This window comes from Plodia interpunctella, chromosome 10 (genome assembly GCF_027563975.2).
Source record: "Plodia interpunctella isolate USDA-ARS_2022_Savannah chromosome 10, ilPloInte3.2, whole genome shotgun sequence".
NCBI classification, from domain to species: Eukaryota; Metazoa; Arthropoda; class Insecta; order Lepidoptera; family Pyralidae; genus Plodia; species Plodia interpunctella.
In genome coordinates, this window is record NC_071303.1 from 6048887 (window position 1) to 6068746 (window position 19860).

At 37.0% G+C, this 19860-nt stretch overlaps 4 protein-coding genes across 5 annotated transcripts; 3 read left to right on the forward strand and 1 right to left on the reverse strand.

The window, feature by feature from the left end:
- Window positions 1-372: 372 nt before the first annotated feature.
- Window positions 373-9557, forward strand: hay (haywire). Of its 2 annotated transcripts, none has more exons than XM_053750306.2 (17): window positions 373-662; window positions 2255-2350; window positions 2762-2912; window positions 3113-3253; window positions 3418-3612; window positions 3993-4141; window positions 4442-4593; window positions 5114-5280; window positions 5566-5736; window positions 5929-6149; window positions 6547-6730; window positions 7059-7402; window positions 7574-7716; window positions 8182-8265; window positions 8516-8713; window positions 9219-9273; window positions 9418-9557. In XM_053750306.2, exons 2-15 carry the CDS (start codon window positions 2293-2295, stop codon window positions 8708-8710), a joined length of 2355 nt encoding a protein of 784 aa, XP_053606281.1. In that variant the 5' UTR covers window positions 373-662; window positions 2255-2292; the 3' UTR covers window positions 8711-8713; window positions 9219-9273; window positions 9418-9557. The 2 variants fall into 2 exon arrangements, with proteins under 2 accessions (XP_053606281.1, XP_053606280.1); XM_053750305.1 differs by lacking the exon at window positions 373-662 and adding an exon at window positions 1975-2135.
- On the forward strand, window positions 9398-9739 carry LOC128673260 (uncharacterized protein). The gene has a single exon (XM_053750991.1). It carries the CDS (start codon window positions 9398-9400, stop codon window positions 9737-9739), a length of 342 nt encoding a protein of 113 aa, XP_053606966.1.
- Window positions 9740-11226: 1487 nt separating this feature from the next.
- Window positions 11227-19762, reverse strand: HIPP1 (HP1 and insulator partner protein 1). Its single transcript, XM_053750304.2, has 5 exons — window positions 17164-19762; window positions 16912-17087; window positions 16358-16568; window positions 15916-16059; window positions 11227-12698 (listed from the first exon to the last, which is right to left on the reverse strand). Exons 1-5 carry the CDS (start codon window positions 19396-19398, stop codon window positions 12552-12554), a joined length of 2913 nt encoding a protein of 970 aa, XP_053606279.1. The 5' UTR covers window positions 19399-19762; the 3' UTR covers window positions 11227-12551.
- On the forward strand, window positions 13282-15073 carry LOC128672851 (uncharacterized). Its single transcript, XM_053750313.1, has 3 exons — window positions 13282-13476; window positions 14032-14211; window positions 14629-15073. Exons 1-3 carry the CDS (start codon window positions 13381-13383, stop codon window positions 15070-15072), a joined length of 720 nt encoding a protein of 239 aa, XP_053606288.1. The 5' UTR covers window positions 13282-13380; the 3' UTR covers window position 15073.
- Window positions 19763-19860: the final 98 nt, after the last annotated feature.

Consider the following 19860-nt stretch of genomic DNA (forward strand, 5'->3'; position numbering starts at 1 on the left):
AATTAGTCAGAAAGGACATTGCATAATCTTCGGAAAGAATTACCTACACAAAACAATCTCACTGGCAATACAGAAAAATTTGACAGGGTGTCTTATTCGTTTACAGGGCAAATCTCTAAAGTTTCTTTTTTATTTTTTGAAGGACGTGGATTACAGGTATTATCATATCGCCTAAAACTGCGAACAGACAACATAGAAGAGAAAAAAAATCATGATTAATGTAACTTGTGAATTATTTATAATCTTGATTGAAGTACTAGGTAATTAGGATTAATTTTGATCTGATTATTTTCAATCCGATTACAAATGATAGATTATGCTATGCCGTGATTATGCTCAACACTACTAATTGAATCCATGCAGAATCATTAAAAAAGTTCCAAGAACGGCGATATCGTCACGTCTTCAGTTTCCTTCTTTATAATGTGGATTAACAATTTTGAATGCGCCCGCGCTTCTGGTACGCTACGCTGGCCAGACTCACAGAGTACATTTTTTGTCCAGACTCAGTAAAGTGGTATAAATAAGTGTTGTGTGTTTGGTAACACTATTTGATCGAGTTTCTATCTTTGAGGTTAGGTTATTGTTTACATGTTAGTTTTATGAGTTAGGTAGTTAGAATAACATTTTTATCCGACTATTATGAAGCTACACATAGACTGGTAAGTTTATTAATTACTTTGGTGTTCATTTAAATATTCAGTTATTAATAAATATCGAGTTAGAAAATGTATTTTGATGATGACAAAACAATATTTATGTACAAATCAGTACAAATACATAAATATACAGGTACGTACTATTTTTATGTCATTGAAATATTAAATAATAAGAATATTTAATCGCACTTTTGCGATATATCATTGCACTTATGGTAATGTTTACGAGGTTTGGTGATACGTCTACCTACGTGTAGAAGGGTTGATTTGTGCTTCATAGGTATTCGACGTCGGCCGATACATCTGCCCCGAATCCGCATGTTGTCGGTTTTTGTGGCACAGATCAAAGAGATCTGGCGCGGACGTTCGGCGTTGGGTCTACACGTCTGCCGATACATCAGTCTGATCGGAGTTGCCTTAGCGAGTACACGCAGTGTACACTCTGCCTTTATGCACAGCCAGATAGTAATTGTAAGTGCTAAATAAACAAATAGCTGCGGCAGCTACGGTCTCTATATTAATTTTTTAATTTACGAGTGCTAGCGCGTTGCGTCTGTCGCGAATGAACATAGACTGATGGATCTGCAGACGTATGGACAGTCCGTGCGAACTGCGAATCCATCGGCCGATGTATCTGCCAATGCGTGTGCCGATATATAGAGGCGGCTTGAAACGTAGGTCGTATGAACCTACCAACCACTTCTATTCCTCGCCAGTTGTTGGCACTCCTTATCGAAGTTCGTTACCATCGCACCTTCAGCTTGCCTTGCGATCTTTTCCCATCAGTCGCGACCCAGGTAGTCACTCTTCTGGCCCATCTTTCCGGCGCTATGCGGCTTACTTGACCCGCCCAATCCCACTTCATCGATATATATATATATATATATATATATATATATATATATATATATATATCGTATCGTATATATATATATATATATATATATATATATATATATATATATATATATATATATATATATATATATATATATACGGACATTTATTATATCAATATGAATATACCGTAATCATATCCGATGATATTTTTCATAACGGTTGTAAATCCTGACTCATCCCCTCTATCAACAATAAAGGAAAAAAATAGGTATACCTACATGTAAACATTCCTAAAACGAACAATACAATACGATCGATACGATAGGATACCTAGGTACGTATATCTTTGCTTTGCCTTGCCCTTGGATTTAGGTAGTACTCGGAGTACCTACTAATTCCATGGCTTTGCCTTAAGTCATTCGTATTTTTATTTGTCACTGTCAGACATGGGTTGATTTGTCATTTTCGTAATTTACGAAAGAGATTGTTGTCATTGTCAGTTTGAAATGTGAATAGTAGGTAGGTGTCTATTATCTGAAAAGAAACTAAAATAAATTGGGTAAAATAGATATTTCTACTTTATTTTACAAGTGGCATACCTACAACACAAGTAAATAAATATATACGTTGTGAAATGTAAGTAAACTAAGATAATATTTTTTTTACTTTACGTTGAAGTTTATAAACATCTTATGTTTTTGTGTTATATATTTATTTAAATAAAATAAATTTTATTTGTATTGTGTCCATTTTAGATATTGCCATTATTGCCTGTAAGAGAGATCAAAGTAAAATGGGTCCACCTAAAAAGCTTAAGAAATATGATTCAAAAGCTGGAAGTGACAGATCAAGTAAGTAAAACCTAGAAAGTCAAAACTGTATAGTGTATTGTGGGTGATCGAATGGTGGGTACCATCATAAAATTTGTGATATGTACAATACAATGCTATCTAATCACAATAGGTAAGTTGGTATATCAGAATATAAAATATTGTTTAAACTAGCCATTTTAGACAATAATATGTCAAAAGCAGAAAATTAATAATAATTAATTATAGAAAATCATTTGTTCACAAAAATTGTCTAATATAGTCATCTAAAAACAAAATATTACTTAAATGAATGTATAGAATAGAAATATTATATATCGGACAGTGATGTTGTGCAATATTTAGTGTTAGTGCTAGTAGACAGATAGATATGTAGATTATACTTTTCTTTTAGTTTTGTTTTCATTCGTATGAATTTCATGTTCACTTAAGGTAAAAAGAAAAAAGTTGAAGAAGATAGCTTGACAATTGACTTAGTGGAAGATGACAACACTGAAAATGTTGGTGTGCCTGGGGCAGCCATGCAGGATGCTGAAAAAAATGACCAGGTCCCTGAAGATGAATTTGGAGCCAAAGATTACAGGTTATTCAAAATTGTTAAGAGTAACTAAAATTTTCAATCTCTGCAAGTAGCAAATTTTTGCTAATATGATATTTATTGAATCACTATTGAATGAATGAATCACTATTGAGTGAATTTATTTATCCTTTATTATCTAAAAATATTGTATGACCATCATTATTTATTTAGCACAAATACTAACATTCTTATGTCAATTTCAGGAGTCAGATGACATTAAAACCAGATAATGCTAGCCGGCCTCTTTGGGTTGCCCCAAATGGACATATATTCTTAGAGGCCTTTTCACCAGTCTACAAACATGCTCATGACTTTTTGATTGCAATTTCTGAACCAGTTTGCAGGTATTTGAGTTTCATAAGATTATGTCACTTCACTTCTTTAGTGTCTGGGTGCCTTCCATAAATTACATTGCATAAATTTTGGGATGGATATAAATATATAATTTTATATATATTATTTTATAGGAAAATTGGTGGAAATGTAATACAATACTTTTACCTTTCAGACCACAGCATATTCATGAATACAAATTGACTGCATACAGTTTATATGCAGCTGTATCTGTGGGACTCCAAACTGCTGACATTATTGAATACCTCCAAAGGTTAAGTAAATGTGCAGTGCCTGCTGGCATCATAGAGTTCATTACATTATGTACATTATCATATGGAAAAGTAAAACTTGTGCTCAAACATAACAGGTAAATATTTTTTATATTTGAAAATAAATTCATTGTTCTTGCATAGTAAATAAGTGGTGATCTTTTGCTATACCTTTTACAAATGGAGATCCAATTTTATTCTTAGTTCACTGGTGAAAAGTGATTATTGTACCTGCCTGACAAATGATAAAGGGGGATGAAAAATTACACCTAGTCAACATAAAGTTACTTGAAAATCCAAGATTTAAAAAATATCAATAAGAAGATAGTAAAGACAATAATGTAAATACTCAAATACAACTAACAAGCCTATGGGCAGAATCTTCAGTTAATAGCCTTTTTCTTAGATTGTGTTTTACAACCAGCATGGGAGAACTAATATATTAATGAAAAAATTAAAGATAAATATTATTTTGTAGATATCTAGTGGAGAGCAAACATGTAGAGGTGCTACAGAAGCTGCTGAAGGACCCGGTGGTGCAGCAGTGCCGGCTGCGGCGCGACGGTGACGACGAACTGCTGGCCTCCGCGCTGCCCAGCAAGCCCGTCGCCTCTGCGCCCAGCACTGGTAGCTTTGCAGATATCTAGTGGAGATGCTACGGAAGGAGCCGGTGGTGTAGCATCGCCGCCATGTCCCTGCGGTAAACCATTGAGGAGTCAGGTCAGGCCATGCTTATCATAATAATGCATTGTCATAGAAACTGAAGCGACGTCTATGGTAGAAGCAGAAGTAGGTGGAATTCAATTTGCGAAACCTTTTAAAAAGTCCGTCATTGCATTCCCTGTTTTATATTTTGTTTATATAAGTTTATTATGTATTAAAGTTGTCACATACAAACGGTAGATGAAAGATTACCCGTTCGTATAGGAGAAGAGAAGCCAGCGGCAGCTAACGGCGCGGTGCCGGACGATATCAGCCAGTTCTACCAGCAGTTGGACAAGGACGACGACGACGACGACGCCACAGACATCTCCGCCAACACCGCCGTCGCGTTCGAAGTCGATCCCGACAAGATTGAGGTACTTCCAGCCGTGTGTGACTCAACAGCTAAATGCTGAGTTCCGCTTTCGTTACTTATAGTAGCGTTCTGTTTATTTTCTACTTAGAGAAAAAAGGCACGATCGACGAGGGACTGCGTACATGACTAAACGCGGACCAAGACTGACGACGACTGATATATTGCAAAAAATGCAGCTTTGCGTCTACGCCTATCTTCTTTATTCTTGGCCATCCTTATCCAGTTGTTGCCAAGAATTTTCTTTACATTATCATCCCATCTGCCAGATAGTAGACAGTGCAATACTAGTTTGTTGACTTAAATACGACAAGCCAAAAAAACATTTTAGATTTTGCGACCGGCCGCTTGGGAATGCTGTTATAGCCTATCAGTTCTCAAGGCAGAACTTATTGCCGTCTCACACTATCGACAAACAGTTTGCCAAACTTGGAGGTTTCGGCGTACAATTCTGGATTTCCTTGGGTAAAACTTGGTGAAACAGCCCCCATACAAACTCCGTAATGTAATGTATATTGATATAGGTGATACAAAAGAGATGCATCGAATTGGAGCACCCGCTGCTGGCGGAGTACGACTTCCGGAACGACGCGATCAACCCCGACATCAACATCGACCTGAAGCCGACCGCCGTGCTGCGCCCCTACCAGGAGAAGAGCTTGCGGAAGATGTTCGGCAACGGACGCGCTAGGTATCACTTATTAATTTGAACAAAATAATGTGATTCTTACTTTTGTTATATATAGAAGAATTTTTGTTTGTATAGTCTAATGTCATCGAAATTCTTTCAAAAGATTTAGCGTAACAACGTCACCGACATTCAAAGTTTCGCTGTTATAAGTGGGACGCGTGAAAATTTAACAGACAGATTTTCGTATTTATAATATGTACATGTAGTGTTATTAGTATGGATCGTTCTTTGAGTGCAATGGATAAATGGGAATAGAGTAAACAATAATGTTTGCTACTATTCCAGGTCGGGCGTGATAGTGCTGCCGTGCGGCGCGGGCAAGTCGCTGGTGGGCGTGACGGCCGTGTGCACGGTGCGCAAGCGCGCGCTCGTGCTCTGCAACTCCGGCGTCTCCGTGGAGCAGTGGAAGCAGCAGTTCAAGTGCTGGTCCACCGCCGACGACAGCTGCATCTGCCGGTACATACTAGGAACAGAGTTGTAGCATTGGGCAATCATTACAGTCTTACATTATAAGTTTGCACACACAAAGTCCCCTTTTCTTCCATATAATTATAAAAAACCTTTAAAAAAGCTAGCTAAAGTTTGTTGTAGTTGTAGTATGTTTATTTATATTTTATTCAAACCGTTAAAGTCGTTTTCGCCTTTCAGATTCACATCAGAAGCCAAAGATAAACCGATGGGCGCGGGTATCCTCATTACCACGTACTCTATGATAACTCACGGTCAACGGCGATCATGGGAAGCGGAGCAGACCATGAAGTGGCTTCAAGCGCAGGAGTGGGGGTTGGTAGTGTTGGACGAGGTGCACACCATCCCCGCCAAGATGTTCCGTAGGGTGCTTACTATCGTGCATTCACACGCAAAATTAGGTAAAACTTCCCTACGTCAGTTTTGCTGAGATGGTCTTCCTAGAGTGATAAGGAGGTGGACCATAATCCACCACGCAAGCCCAGTGCATTTATTTGACCATATCTATGCATCAAATAATCGGATCATCTTAGAATTTTATATGGTCCCAGCCCAATAAGGACATATACATATATAAATAAACATCCAAAAACCAGGCCAATCTGAAAAAGATCATTTTCCATCTTGACCTGACTGGGGATCGAACCCGAGACCTCCAGTATAGGAGTTCGTCGTAATGGCCACCGAGGTCGTCAAGACAATAGTTTTTACTGAAATACCTTTTGGTTTATATAATATTTGATGCGTGTCATTCGTAAAAACAAAATGGACTTATTAATATATAAATTTTCTTCACAGGTTTAACGGCGACCCTTTTGCGTGAAGACGACAAAATAGCAGATTTAAATTTTCTCATCGGACCCAAACTGTATGAAGCTAACTGGTTAGAACTGGAACGAGCCGGCTACATCGCGCGCGTGCAGTGCGCGGAGGTGTGGAGCCCGATGACGCCAGAGTTCTACCGCGAGTACCTCATTCAGAAGTGAGTCATTACTTCCTGATTATACACAACTCAAACTGAGGCTAACTGCTTAGTACTGGAATGAGCCGGTTATGAAGTCTAGGTAATTATTTCCCTCCTTGCCATCATGTGGCAAGTAACACACAAACAAACGTCTTCCTGGACAAAATTATAATGAACTGGTTAATTTCCTTCTCTATTTCACATACAAGTACTAGCGGATAAATCGTCAAATAGAGTGCATGTTTTCTCACGAGATGTTTTCCTTTACCGCAAGCAAGGGGCAGTCTAAATAAACTGTTATAAATTACTCAAATTTGTATATAAACTTGTTTCCCTTTGTTCACAGGATAAACAAAAAAATGTTGTTATACGTGATGAATCCATCAAAGTTCCGCGCGTGTCAGTTCCTAGTGCGCTACCACGAGAAGCGCGGGGACAAGACCATAGTTTTCTCAGACAATGTGTTCGCGCTGCGCCACTACGCCGTCAAAATGAACAAGCCTTACATCTACGGGCCCACGTCACAGAACGAGAGGATACAGATCCTGCAGAACTTCAAATTCAACCCCAAAGTGAACACGATATTCGTCAGTAAAGTCGCGGACACCAGTTTTGATTTGCCGGAAGCGAATGTGCTGATACAGATATCTTCGCACGGAGGCTCGCGTCGACAAGAAGCGCAACGATTAGGTAAATATGAATATATATTATACGTATAACTAGTTTTTTGGAATTACACAAGTGAGCCTTGGTAAAAAAAATATTGCTACTATATTAGCGTGGCTATATGTTCTATTGCCCTTTATACTTGTTCTCTCATGTATCAAGTACAAGTTTAGCAATGACATCTTCATTGCTCAGGTCGTATATTGCGGGCCAAGAAGGGCGCCCTAGCAGAGGAATACAATGCGTTCTTCTACACGCTGGTGTCGCAAGACACGCTGGAGATGGCCTACAGCCGGAAGCGACAGCGCTTCTTGGTCAACCAGGGCTACAGTTATAAAGTAAGATCGTCTTATTAATTATTTAATTATATAGCCGCACACTAGCGCCATCATCACAACATTTTAACTACTAACAAACTATAATACTATCATTTATCTAGTAGCCTAATAGTGTAGCATAATCTCCACTGCTATTTTTTTAGTTTTCGCTGTATATTCAAAGAAATTGACAGTTATTGCGAGGTAATTATTTAAATAAATATATTTATATATTATTTAAATAAAGAAACCTACACGTGCACTTTTTCACGTCATATTTCGTATGCATTTACTGGTAGGAACTGTTTCAATTCTCGTTTAGTTTTATATGTTTTGTCGGGAATGTATAGTCTGTGTCTATATATTTATTTTATTTTGGAACTGAATAAGACCAATTTGGTAAAACACTAGTCTGCTGGTAAGATGACATTATTTGGGTCACCGGACAGTGATTGATAAGATTATTTAAATTGTCGTTTATTTCAGGTTATTACAGAATTGAAAGGCATGGATCAGGAACCAGATTTGTTTTATGGCACTCGTGAGGAGCAGGGAATCCTGTTGCAACAGGTAACAGAGTACTTAAAAAGAAATTATTTGAACATATGATGTATCAGGTTATTTAATTTTAATATATTATCTACTGAATATACTGATCTTTATATCCTTTCTATTTCAATTCTAATGAGTGAGATCGACGATCTGTTTCACTCAACCATTACCATAGAGGTAATGAAATGAGTGAGAAAGAGCGAAGTGAGGTGCGCGTCAATGAAGTGTATCGGTGGCTATAGCTTCCCTTATATCGTTGCGCGGGCAGGTGCTAGCGGCGTCGGAGACGGAGTGCGAGGACGAGCGCGAGGCGGGCGCGGGCGGGTCGGGGAGCGCGGGGGGGGCGCGGCGCGGCGCAGGCGCGCTGTCGTCGCTGGCGGGCGCCGACGACGCGCTCTATCTGGAGCAGCGCCGCGCCGCGCACCACAACAAGCATCCGCTCTTCAAAAAGTTCCGATACTAACTGGTCAGTGGTTAGCTTGAGCGTGTTGCTGACTGAGATCGGCAACGCCGCCGTCCACCGGAAAATACTTTTTTAAAACATTACTTTTTTTTTAACGATAGAATTTCCTTTTCCTAAAATGTGTCTCTGTTAAAAACCCTATACCTAACTAACCTTTATATTAATTCATTCACATTGAATGTGTTATTGGTAACACTGGTGTCAGATTTTATTCAAGTCTTCTAAAGACATCTTACATGACTTTTACGACTTCTTATTAATGTGAAATGCATATAGTTAAATAATTATCTTAATTTTTAATTTTCTTTAGGCTTTTATGCCGCTTTAGCGCTGATGCTGATCACATTTTTAAAAGACGCTTCACAGCTAAAAATATCTTGCTGCATTTTGTTACCAACACAGTGGTTTTTTGTCGTAAAAACATGTTATTAGTATTTCTGAACCATTTATAAATGTCTGCTACGATAATCTTCCTTTATCTCATGTAATGCTTCATTTTCCATTCTAGGGTCAGGAGATGAAGTGGAAAATTGGAGTCCGAGACTTCATCGCGATATACATTTGTGAGTTTCTCACAAAAAATATAAAATAAATTATTGTTACACCCTTTTGTTTTTTTTTTTTATGTATTCCTCAGACACCTAATAAATTGGAGGATTGGGAGACTAGAGAGGTTTTGATAAATAAATGAAACAATTCTTTTGCAGTAAAACTAAGGATGAGAATGGCATACCAGAGTGGGCAATACTTGAGCTTCAAGGGCTCGTGCAGTCGAAGAAAGACAACTCCTCGGGAGCCACCGTCGCCGGCGACCTTCATTACTCCAGCCGCAGCGGGCACCCCGTGCTGATCCTCGGCCACCACGTGCTCAACGGCAAGGAAGTTAAACTAGAACAACCCATCGCCGTCTTAGAAAAAGTTATAACCGGCGACCAAACGGGATACAAAGTGAAAGCTGTCGTTAAGAAGAAACTACTATTTAAATCCCGACCCAAGCCTATAATATCAAATGTTGCGGATAAAGTGTGAATGTTAAATAAAACTTTGTAACTAATTGTGCAATCTCATTTACTCATTGTTACGAACTTTTGATCTCCTCTAATAAGGTACCCTAAATGTTTAGTTTTCGCTCATCTATTCAACATTTGGACTCTGTCATAGTTATTGGGATAATGTCTGAAAAAAAAGGGCAATACAGAAATAGTTGTGGTATCAGATTTTGAAAAAAGAAATGTCACCGAACTACTGAACAGATTTTGACGAAACCTTTAACCTTATCCTTACATATAAAACAGTCCTCTGCCGCGTCTGGTTAGCGACAAACACAAACTACTACACTATCCGAGCGAAGCCGAGACGGGCCGATAGTTATACATATAGCTAGTATGTCAACATAAATTTGTCGTTTAATTCATTTTGAATATGTACACCTGACGCAACGTTATGAAACCGGCTGCACTATAGCATAAATTGAATTTGGTTCGTATTCGCACGCGGCTTCGCCCGCGTGAATTTTTCTCCCAAAAAAAATATCTGCCGTCTCTTTCAGGTTCCCATCCCATTACCCGCAACGTGTGACGTTTTATCACTGACCTCCATATATGTGGAGGTCAGTGTGTTTTATGTTCTTCGAGATGATTCTCCCGAACGTACCAAATTTTATTAACCACAAATGTGAATCAAATACCCATGGAATTAGTAGGTACTACGAAGTACTTACTAAATCCATGCAAATACCTAACTGACGCTTGGATTTAGTACGGACTTCGTACCTACTAATTCCATGGTCTGACGTCAAAGACAAGGCAATAATTATCTTAAGCCTCACTTTTAAAAATGACAATATTTACAATATTCCGATTTCCGAAATAAAAACTAACCTATGTTATGCTCATACAAACGAGTTTGTGAGCAGTATTTGATGACTGCTGTTATGTTAAAGGACCTTGGTTGGTTTTAGCGGCACGTGTTTAACCGAAAATAAAAACTATTTTTTATGATCATTTATTTAAGATAAATTAATTTATTGACAAAATATTCGCCTCAATTTAATGACATATTATTTATGAATCAAACAAAATACATTGGCCAAGAGTCCATATATCTTCATTCATTATCTATATGTCCGTAGCATATTCTATAACAGTAACTGTGCAAAAATTATAATAATTGATAATATGTTATTTCACCTATATACATCAATTGGTGAAATGTATATTGCATCTCTTATCCAATGATGAAGAATATATTAGTATTTTTCACTATACTTTGTAAAATATAACTTGAGACATATGCCAGCAGGATGAACCGAAAGATGCGAAATGAGAGCGACAGAGAAAGATGTATTATTTTCATATTATTTGACATCTGTCATTATAATCAAGTTATATTAACAAAAAAACTATACTTTGTAATATAGTTTCAGTACTGTGTTCTGAAATGCTACGAAGGTCTAGCTAAAATGTTTTATGTGTATGTGATTATTGTGTATACGTAAACAAATGATCTTACAGAAATCGTATTAAAGGCACTTTATTTTGTAATTAAGAAATATAATGAAATAAACTATTGCTACACTTACATGTTAATAACTAAACAGAAGCAATACAATCAATCTAAATATAAACCTAGTAAAAGAATCTAAGAGGAATATTCTGATTATGAAACGTAAATTTTCGCACAATCAAGCTAACAATTATAAGTGCGAAAAAATATTGTTGCCAATATTATATAATCTAAATTATATTGGACATTTTGTTAACACTAATCTCCAGTAAGGGGTCTAAAAACCAGTTTAGAACTTTGGCTATAAATTGAAATTAATTCATCTATATCATAAACTCAAACATCTAAAACAAAGACATAAACAATTTAATCTATAACATTGCATAATGTTCTATGACTAAAAACGAACAACACCTAATTTTTTAATAAGAGTTGCGTTGTTTCCTATTAAGTTGTTACTAATCATCGGCAAATGTAAATTATTAATAAATGTTAAGGTATTTTTATTTAGTCGTCGTTGTCAGATCTTGAATTTGATCTCAATATGATGATGTGTCAGATCTGGTATTTCGATATTTATCTGACATTGCAATATTTATGATTTGTTGGAATTATTGAAGCACCGTAAAGTGGCGAAACGAGAACTGACGACGATACATTCACCAAGTTTTAAAAAAGTCCCACATTTCAAAAAAAAAATTATCAGTTGTAATCAGAATAGTTTTTGTCATACATACTTAATTTAAACAAACTAAATAATAAATGATTATGCTCTGTAGCATAAGAATGAAAGAATAAAATAGAAACGTCTACACAGCAGTCTTTTCACAGCGCAGATACCAAGTTGACATATTTTTATTTTGTATACATTTGTATGTACGCAATTTCCGAATTGGTTTAATAAACGATTGCGGAATTACGCTGTTTTCTAAGGCATGACCGCATATTCCAAAGAATTATTTCCAAAGAAATGAAATAACTGACCTACTTCATATTGTCAACTTTTAAATTTATCGAGCGCCACTTGACAAAATTATTCGCAACCATATACAGAAATTTAAACTTTTGTTTTTATTTACTAATTATTTAATAAAAATCCCTACAGTTGAGGGAGTTCGCGCATATTTATTAATTACACAACTTTACCCAAAAACATAAAGTAATATTATCCTACTTGCAAATGGAACCCAGAAACCAGTCGTTAAACGAAATGAGAATAAGATTTACTTTTAAGCAGACTTCGAGGTCGCTTTGTCGGTAAATCGAATAATAGATATCCATGTATACTAATATTGTAGCCTAGGTTCTATTAACAAATTTTATTTTCTTATATTATTTAGGCGGTAATGCTCGCGCGCAGCAGCTCCTGTCCCTCGGTAGAAGTCCAATAGTTTATGATCAAGTCCCTCTCTTTAATGAGGCACGAAAGGAATGTATTGCTTGCATTCTTTAGGTTCAGCAAACGTTTTTTTAGCAAAATATTCTGAAACAATAAAAAAAGAAGACATAAGCTTATACTTCTAAAAAAGGAAAATTGCGTATGTATATATATATATATATATATATATATATATATATATATATATATATATATATATATATATATATATACATACGAATTATAATTTAAAAAAAAATTACACTGCTTTTGCATACTGATTTCCTGTTACATAGGTAGTATATATATATATATATATATATATATATATATATATATATATATATATACTACCTATGTAACAGGAAATCAGTATGCAAAAGCAGTGTAATTTTTTTTAAAATTCGAATCAAGTAAATTCAATAAAAAAACAAGTTCTTTCAGCATAATTTAAGAATTAAGGCGAAACTAATATCTTCACACAAAAGAAATCTCCAGAGAAAATTGGTACTAGCTGTGGATTGAATTTTATGTAAGAATTAAAAGCTTAACTTTATATTTTATTGAACAAATTTATTTATTATAAACAATACAATACAGAGCAGCATCACAAGGCCAGGTTGCGCTTATCAATTAGGGTTGTGACCTATTAACAAATTCAGACTGGACAGTTCAGCCATTTAGTGAGCAGATTTTTTAACCAAATGTTTATTTTTCTTTAAAATAATAACTCGCACGTAAGATTTGAAAATTATTTACTCGTTTCATAACCTAGAAGTGCTTTAAGATGTTGATCTTCAGAATCTCGGTCGTTAGCTTATTGTCTGTATTCGCACGTGCCGGTGACGATAACGACGATCCAGTTTTATATTACTATGCTCTGGTAAATACACTTATGTAGTATGTACTATGTGTTCCGAATTTTCACAATCAAATATTATTGTTTGTGTTTTTGTTAACTAGCGAACCGTCTTCGCACGACTGTGTATGAGCCTTCCTCGGTATTGTTAGCGTTTCTGTAATCGGTAGCGCTGTCTGTTACACATGGTATTACAGAGAAGAAGAGACTGTCCTAGACGGTTAATCATATGCATAATATTGCACGGTAACATATTGATAAAAAGTCGCTACTGCATTTTAAGTTTGATAAAAAATGATGGGCCTAAAGAATGATTACTTCCGTCCCAACGGATGGGAAGAAATCGCATGGCAAGCCGACGAACTGTCGGCCTTTGATGGGGGATGACAACAACTGGCGAGGAGTGGTTGGTAACAAAAAGGGGAGGCTTTTGCTGTACAACAAGTAACAGTAGGTTAAATAAAAACAAAGAAAAAGAAACTCTTCAAATTGGTCAAGTCCTTCTCATTAATTCGTATTGCGCAATATGATCGACTAGGGAATGCCTATTTAGCAACGATGGTATTTAACATTTGTCAGGAGGAGAGCGAGAGGAGCCTGCCAGCGTGCAGGGCACGGCAGGCGTGCGCGGCGCTGCTGTTGCGGGCGTGGCGCGCGCCCGCGCTGCTGCGGCTGTGTCGCTGTGCGCGCCGCGAGCGCTGCGACCGCCGCGCGCCGCCTCTCCGCACCGTTGAGCTCAACAATCGAGCATACTTTCAAGTAAGAGCGTGTTCTCTTTTCTCAGTCGTGCTCCGTTGCGACCTAGCTACACGTTGTAGCTCCGTCATACTTCGTTGTGTTATATAGGGTCTGACATTGACGTGCGATGCTATACGTCGAAACTTCATAAAATTTCGACATTTTTGGTCTGTCGACGGAGGAGGCACCGCGAGTGAGTGAAAAAAAGAAAATCAGAGGAAGCCACTACAAGAGACACTCATTCATTCATTCAGTAGTGAATGCCTTCAACTTGACACCAACGTTTGCAACGCTCGATAATAAAAAGGTAATAAAGGCACAACACACTACTAAATGAATGTTGTGTGAATAAGTGGAATTTCCAAACTTTTCTTTAGAAAAATAAAATAAAATATTTTCAGGTTAAATTGAATCTTTTTAATTTTTCTATTATTTCAGTTCTGCAAACCCGTGACGGACTGGCCCAACTGCACGATGAATGACACGCCGCTAACCGTTGAATCAGTCTACGAGCGAATCAATCCCGACGAGATCGAAGAACTGCATCACAAGAATATCCAACTGACACCGCCCAAAATCACCTTCAAATGCCGCTGTCGAATTCCCAACTACTGGAGACTAAAACCTAGCCCGGACGAAAACGGCACGATTCAAGAGTACCAATGTTCGTCGCTGCCGCTATGCAAAACAGACGAGTTCTGTGGAAATGTCAATTTTAACTTGAATTCGCTGTACCAGTCCTGTTTATGTCCCAAACATCACATGTGTGTGCACGACGGTGGTGTGACCCATGAAATTATTTCAGAGTTGTTATATCGTGGTAAAGGTTGGAGAGCTTACTGTCGCAAAGTTAGCGAAGACTACAGTTACGAAGACTATTAAGGTGGGCTACACTTTTATCTACATCCATATTTATGCCTCTACATATAGTAAGTAACACTATAAATATTTGTGTCATTTGTCTTTCTGGCGTATAACAGAACAATCCTCCGGAACTCGGAATATGTCAAAAAGAATCCTCAAAATATAAACCTATATTCTATTTTTTTTAATGTTAAAAAGATCCTTGTTTATAGATTACGTACCTAATAAAAGGTCATAGCTTATTCACACCATTTCCAAAAATTGCTATATTTCAAATGCAGAAAAATTATATCAATAGAAATGATACAATGTTCATTTAGTTAGAAACAGAAGAATAATAGTTTCTGGCAGAAGGGCTGATTTAGTCAAGATGTAATGCGTGCCCATGGTCTGATAATAATGCTAAAGACTGTAAAATAAAGAGAAGAATATGTGGAAAACGGATCCTTGACTTCAGCGCTTTTTCGGATAAAACTGAGAATTTTCTCAAATGAGAGAGAGGAATTTGGTTAATAGGTACCATACACATTTCATTTCGATTATAAAACCTGACATAAATAGTGTCGATTGCCGTTCAGAGCAGAGACTAGCGCCTCCTATGTACTCAACCTATCTTTTTGAAATTTTGCATACATATAGTTTAGAGTACGAAGAAGAATATAGGTTACAATTAAGCCAGAGAACCGTTTCCTTGATAAGTCCACGAGGACAGAGCCGCGGATGACGGCTTATTTTTTATATTTATTTTAGTTCGCAGTTTGTGTATTTACAGAAAATACGAAGTAAAATCAATATCAACAAATAACAAGCAAGATGGTATATCTTAGAGATCGTACATAATCGACGAGAATGAAGACAGACCTTGGGGTTGTTGTCGACGGCGAGGTCGCGCGCCAGCTGGCGCACGGGCGCGGCACCGCGCGGCCGCAGCACGCGGCTCACCAGTCCGCCCGCCGCCACCTCGCGCGCGCTCAGTTTGCACCCGAATATCACCAAGTCGTTCACCTGCAACACATAAACATTTTTCTTCATTCTGTTGATCAGTCATCGACTTTAGCGATAGTTTTAAGAAGCGAAATACTTGATAGAGCAACTATTTTGGGTTTTACAGAATTTAATTACAAAAGCATTTCTGAACAAAAAATAAACGATATTGTAATTCGTAACCTGTTAATAGTTTGCCACATTAATGTAGCAAAGTATACTACGAATAATCGAAAAAAGATCTTTGAGCAAAACTTGATCCGTCAAACGGCATTCGATTTTGAATAGAATCCAGCAGCAATAATCACCAAGAGCTCACCAAGGTTTGCGGCAGCGCCTGCCAGGGCGAGGACAGCAACATGACGCCGGGCAGCACGGGCCGGTCGCCGCTGGCCAGCTCGAACGTGGCGGCCTCCGACGCCAGCGCCACGTCGCTGAGCGCCAGCAGCGCCGGCGCCACCCCCGAGCACGAGCCCCACACGCCCGTTACCAACAACTTGCTGTGCTGAATCATGGCGAACAGGACCAACCTGACACATACACAATTTGTTTCATACGAGATTTATTTTTTATACTACTGAACAAGCAAACAGAACTATGATCCACGATTTGTATATCAGACCCGTAGTAAAGAAAATAATTTCATAGCTTGTACAAAAGTAAATAAATTTTCTGGTAATAGGTAATTTAATATAAAGAGTATTTTGGAACACCAACAACCTAACAGGACTAGAAAAAACAAACTTTATTCTCAAGTTTTGCTCTAACTTAATACTTGATAAAATTATTTTTATCATAATCTAGCACATACCGTATAAATAAAAATCAACAATGTTAAACTCTTATAGCCATAGCAAATTGTGAATGACTCACCTAATATCTTCTGCATATTCATATGCAGAATTAGTCCTTTCTTCAATATCATCATTGACCAATGAACTTAAATCTAAATCTGAACACAGGGTGCCACACTCTGACATAAGCAATGTGACGGATATGTCTGTCCTGGCGTCCACCTCCTCCAATGCTTGACACAACTCTTTAAACATCTGAAATTAATTTATTTTTATTTCACGTTTTTGTTCAATTACTCCAAAATATACACATGTTATACAAAAAACTTACCATATGACTATATTTAGACCCTGTCTTGCGAATGAGTATTTCTGCTACTCTTTCAGCATATGAAATTGATAATAATTTATATTTATCATCATCTTGTTTTACTTTCTGATCTACCTTGGATAGCTTTCTATGTTTTATTGGTTTGTCACTTTTGGAACTTTCACGTTTTCGCTTGTTTAATGCAAGAGATAATTTAGAGTTTAACTTTTCTTTTATAGATAAACAATCATCTTTGTTGATTATGTCTGTCGAAAGATTTGATACATCTGGCACAAATACATCTGTTGATAAGATGGCACTCATATCAGATGGAGCTTTGTCATTTTCTAAAACTGTTTCTTTTAGTGTAGACTTGTTTTGACAGCTTTGTATACTGCCACCTTCCACATCACTCAAACGACGAGGGCTCATGCATGTACTAGAATAAGAGCTAGAAGAATGCCTCCTGTATATAATGGAGTCATCAGCACTGTGTGTCTCAAAGTCTTCACATATAGAAGACTTTACAGAACTGCTCAAGGATGGTCTTTGTTTGTTGCCCATAATCTTTTTTGCTTCTCCTTCTTCAATTTTTACCTTCCTTTCCCTGAATTTCATTTCTTTAGTTTCAGGGTTAGAGCTTTGGATTTTTTTAATAAATTCTGCTTTGGTTCTCATATTTTTCTTACCCTTAGGAGCTTCTGGAGTAAGTTGGTAGATCATATTTACAGCACCCTCATCCATTAGCAACTTATCAACTTCAGTTAATCTTCTATTTTGTTTACTATTTTTTGGTTGTGGCTTTTTCCATTGCAACTTTGAAATGGGAGATTTTGATTTTGGTCTTGGAACTGTAGACTCACTTTTAACTTTTTTTGATGGAGAATCTTCAGCTTGTGGTTCTTTTTTAACAGAAATTTTACTCTTGGTAAATGTATCAGGATTATCAGGATCATAAATAACTTTTTTTTTAATAACTCTACCTAATCTTCTTTGAGGCTGACCATCTTCGCTACCTTTATTTGGTGTTGCACTATCGCTTACTGCAGAATCAACTGACATCCTTGCTGTGACATCCTGACTAACTATGGACTCATGGGCATCCTCAACCTGTTCAGTAGAATTTAATATGCTATCACCCTTGTTATTAAGATCTGTTTCATCATCCACAGGTTCATCGTCATCCCAATCTTCAACCAGCTTATTAACTATGCTATCCTCAGCTTTGCTGTCTTTTTTGGCCTTTTCTTTATTTTCAACTTTCTTGGGCTTAATTGCAACATCTTCTTTCTTGGATTTGACATCTTCCTTCTTAGATACAATGGCATCACTATTAGCCTCTGCCTTCAATACATTAATGTTCCTTTTTCTGGAAATAATCCCTGAACTTCTTCTTTTGCGATTCCTGCTCTTTTTTAGTCTTGAAAGCTGTTCCAAAGCTAACTGAGCTTCTGATTTACCATCAGGTGTGTCAAGTTTAATTTCTATCTCATACCCCACAACAGCATCAGAAGTTTGAATATCATTGCCTTCCAAAATATCTAGCAATTCTTCTTTATTGAATACTTCTTGTCGCACAGAATGATTATTATTTTCTACATTACCAGCATTGTCAGAGGCACGTAAAGCTTCACTCAACTCTATACTTTGACTTAGTTCACTTAGAATATTGCTAGTAGATTCTTGTGAACCAACTTCATTTGTAGTATTTAAATCTAACTCATTCACATCATTGTCATTAGTTTCTACCAATATTTCAGTTTCAAATTTAACCTTTTCATTGTTTACTAAGTCATCATTTTGCGACACTTTTACTAACTCATCTTTTACAGAATTTCTATTTTCAACAAGCTCAGGATTCTGTACATTGGAAGTAGTACTTACTTCTGTTTTATTAGGTTCAGCAGATTGTTCAATGCTGTCATCTAGCTGCACCTCTGTTATATTAGAATCGTTCGGTGAAATCTTATGTGTTATCTCTATATTTGATGAAGATGATTCTGAGCATTCTATGGGATTTGAAACATAGTCTTGAATTTCACTTTCGGCATCATTTCTACAGGAAGTATTTGTGAATTCAACCGGTCTATCGATAGAATTGTTTTCCAAGTTGGACAGTGATTTGTCTAAAGTTTCGGAAACACCATTCGATTTTTGACATACTTCTGCGTCAGATGTTTCGGAAGAGATATTAGTCGATTTAACACCTTCAACTGAAGGATTCTGAACAAGTCCTTCTTCAGACACAGTTTCCATAATTTAAATAATTACGGAATATAGAAATAAGTGGCAGCTTTTGCACTACGGAATAACCTAAGTCCGTCAAACACTAGCACTTCAAACGATTTCTACTAGCCGACAAACGCATTTTTGCACTGATCCATGTAATTATGAAACTATTTTTCACAGAATATTTCAAAATGCTTTAATGTATTATCGACTTATGTTCATCAAGAGCAAATAGTTTCAAAATTATCAAATTAACTTGATGGCTACTACTGCTTTCGCGTCCATTTCATCACAGATACTCAAGACTTCACTTCACGACAAGAGTCAATAGATAAGATAGATTGACCATAGAGTCTGTTTGGTTGCTTCTTTTTTTCTCGTTTTCTTTTAGGGAGCGCCTCTATAACCGGCGCCGGCTAATATTGGAAATATGTCGGCGTGTCGTCGCCTCGGCGACTCTGCGATGAAGACGTAACGTGACGTGTCAAT

Coding starts and splice junctions, on each gene's coding strand:
- hay (XM_053750306.2), top strand. CDS start 2,293: ATGGGTCCACCTAAAAAGCTTAAGAAATATGATTCAAAAGCTGGAAGT. Junction 3,254..3,417: donor ATTTCTGAACCAGTTTGCAG/GTATTTGAGTTT, acceptor TTTACCTTTCAG/ACCACAGCATATTCATGAAT. Junction 7,717..8,181: donor ACCAGGGCTACAGTTATAAA/GTAAGATCGTCT, acceptor CGTTTATTTCAG/GTTATTACAGAATTGAAAGG.
- LOC128673260 (XM_053750991.1), top strand. CDS start 9,398: ATGAAACAATTCTTTTGCAGTAAAACTAAGGATGAGAATGGCATACCA.
- LOC128672851 (XM_053750313.1), top strand. CDS start 13,381: ATGTTGATCTTCAGAATCTCGGTCGTTAGCTTATTGTCTGTATTCGCA. Junction 13,477..14,031: donor TTTTATATTACTATGCTCTG/GTAAATACACTT, acceptor AACATTTGTCAG/GAGGAGAGCGAGAGGAGCCT. Junction 14,212..14,628: donor ACAATCGAGCATACTTTCAA/GTAAGAGCGTGT, acceptor CTATTATTTCAG/TTCTGCAAACCCGTGACGGA.
- HIPP1 (XM_053750304.2), bottom strand. CDS start 19,398: ATGGAAACTGTGTCTGAAGAAGGACTTGTTCAGAATCCTTCAGTTGAA. Junction 16,569..16,911: donor GAATATGCAGAAGATATTAG/GTGAGTCATTCA, acceptor TGTATGTGTCAG/GTTGGTCCTGTTCGCCATGA. Junction 16,060..16,357: donor AGGCGCTGCCGCAAACCTTG/GTGAGCTCTTGG, acceptor TATGTGTTGCAG/GTGAACGACTTGGTGATATT.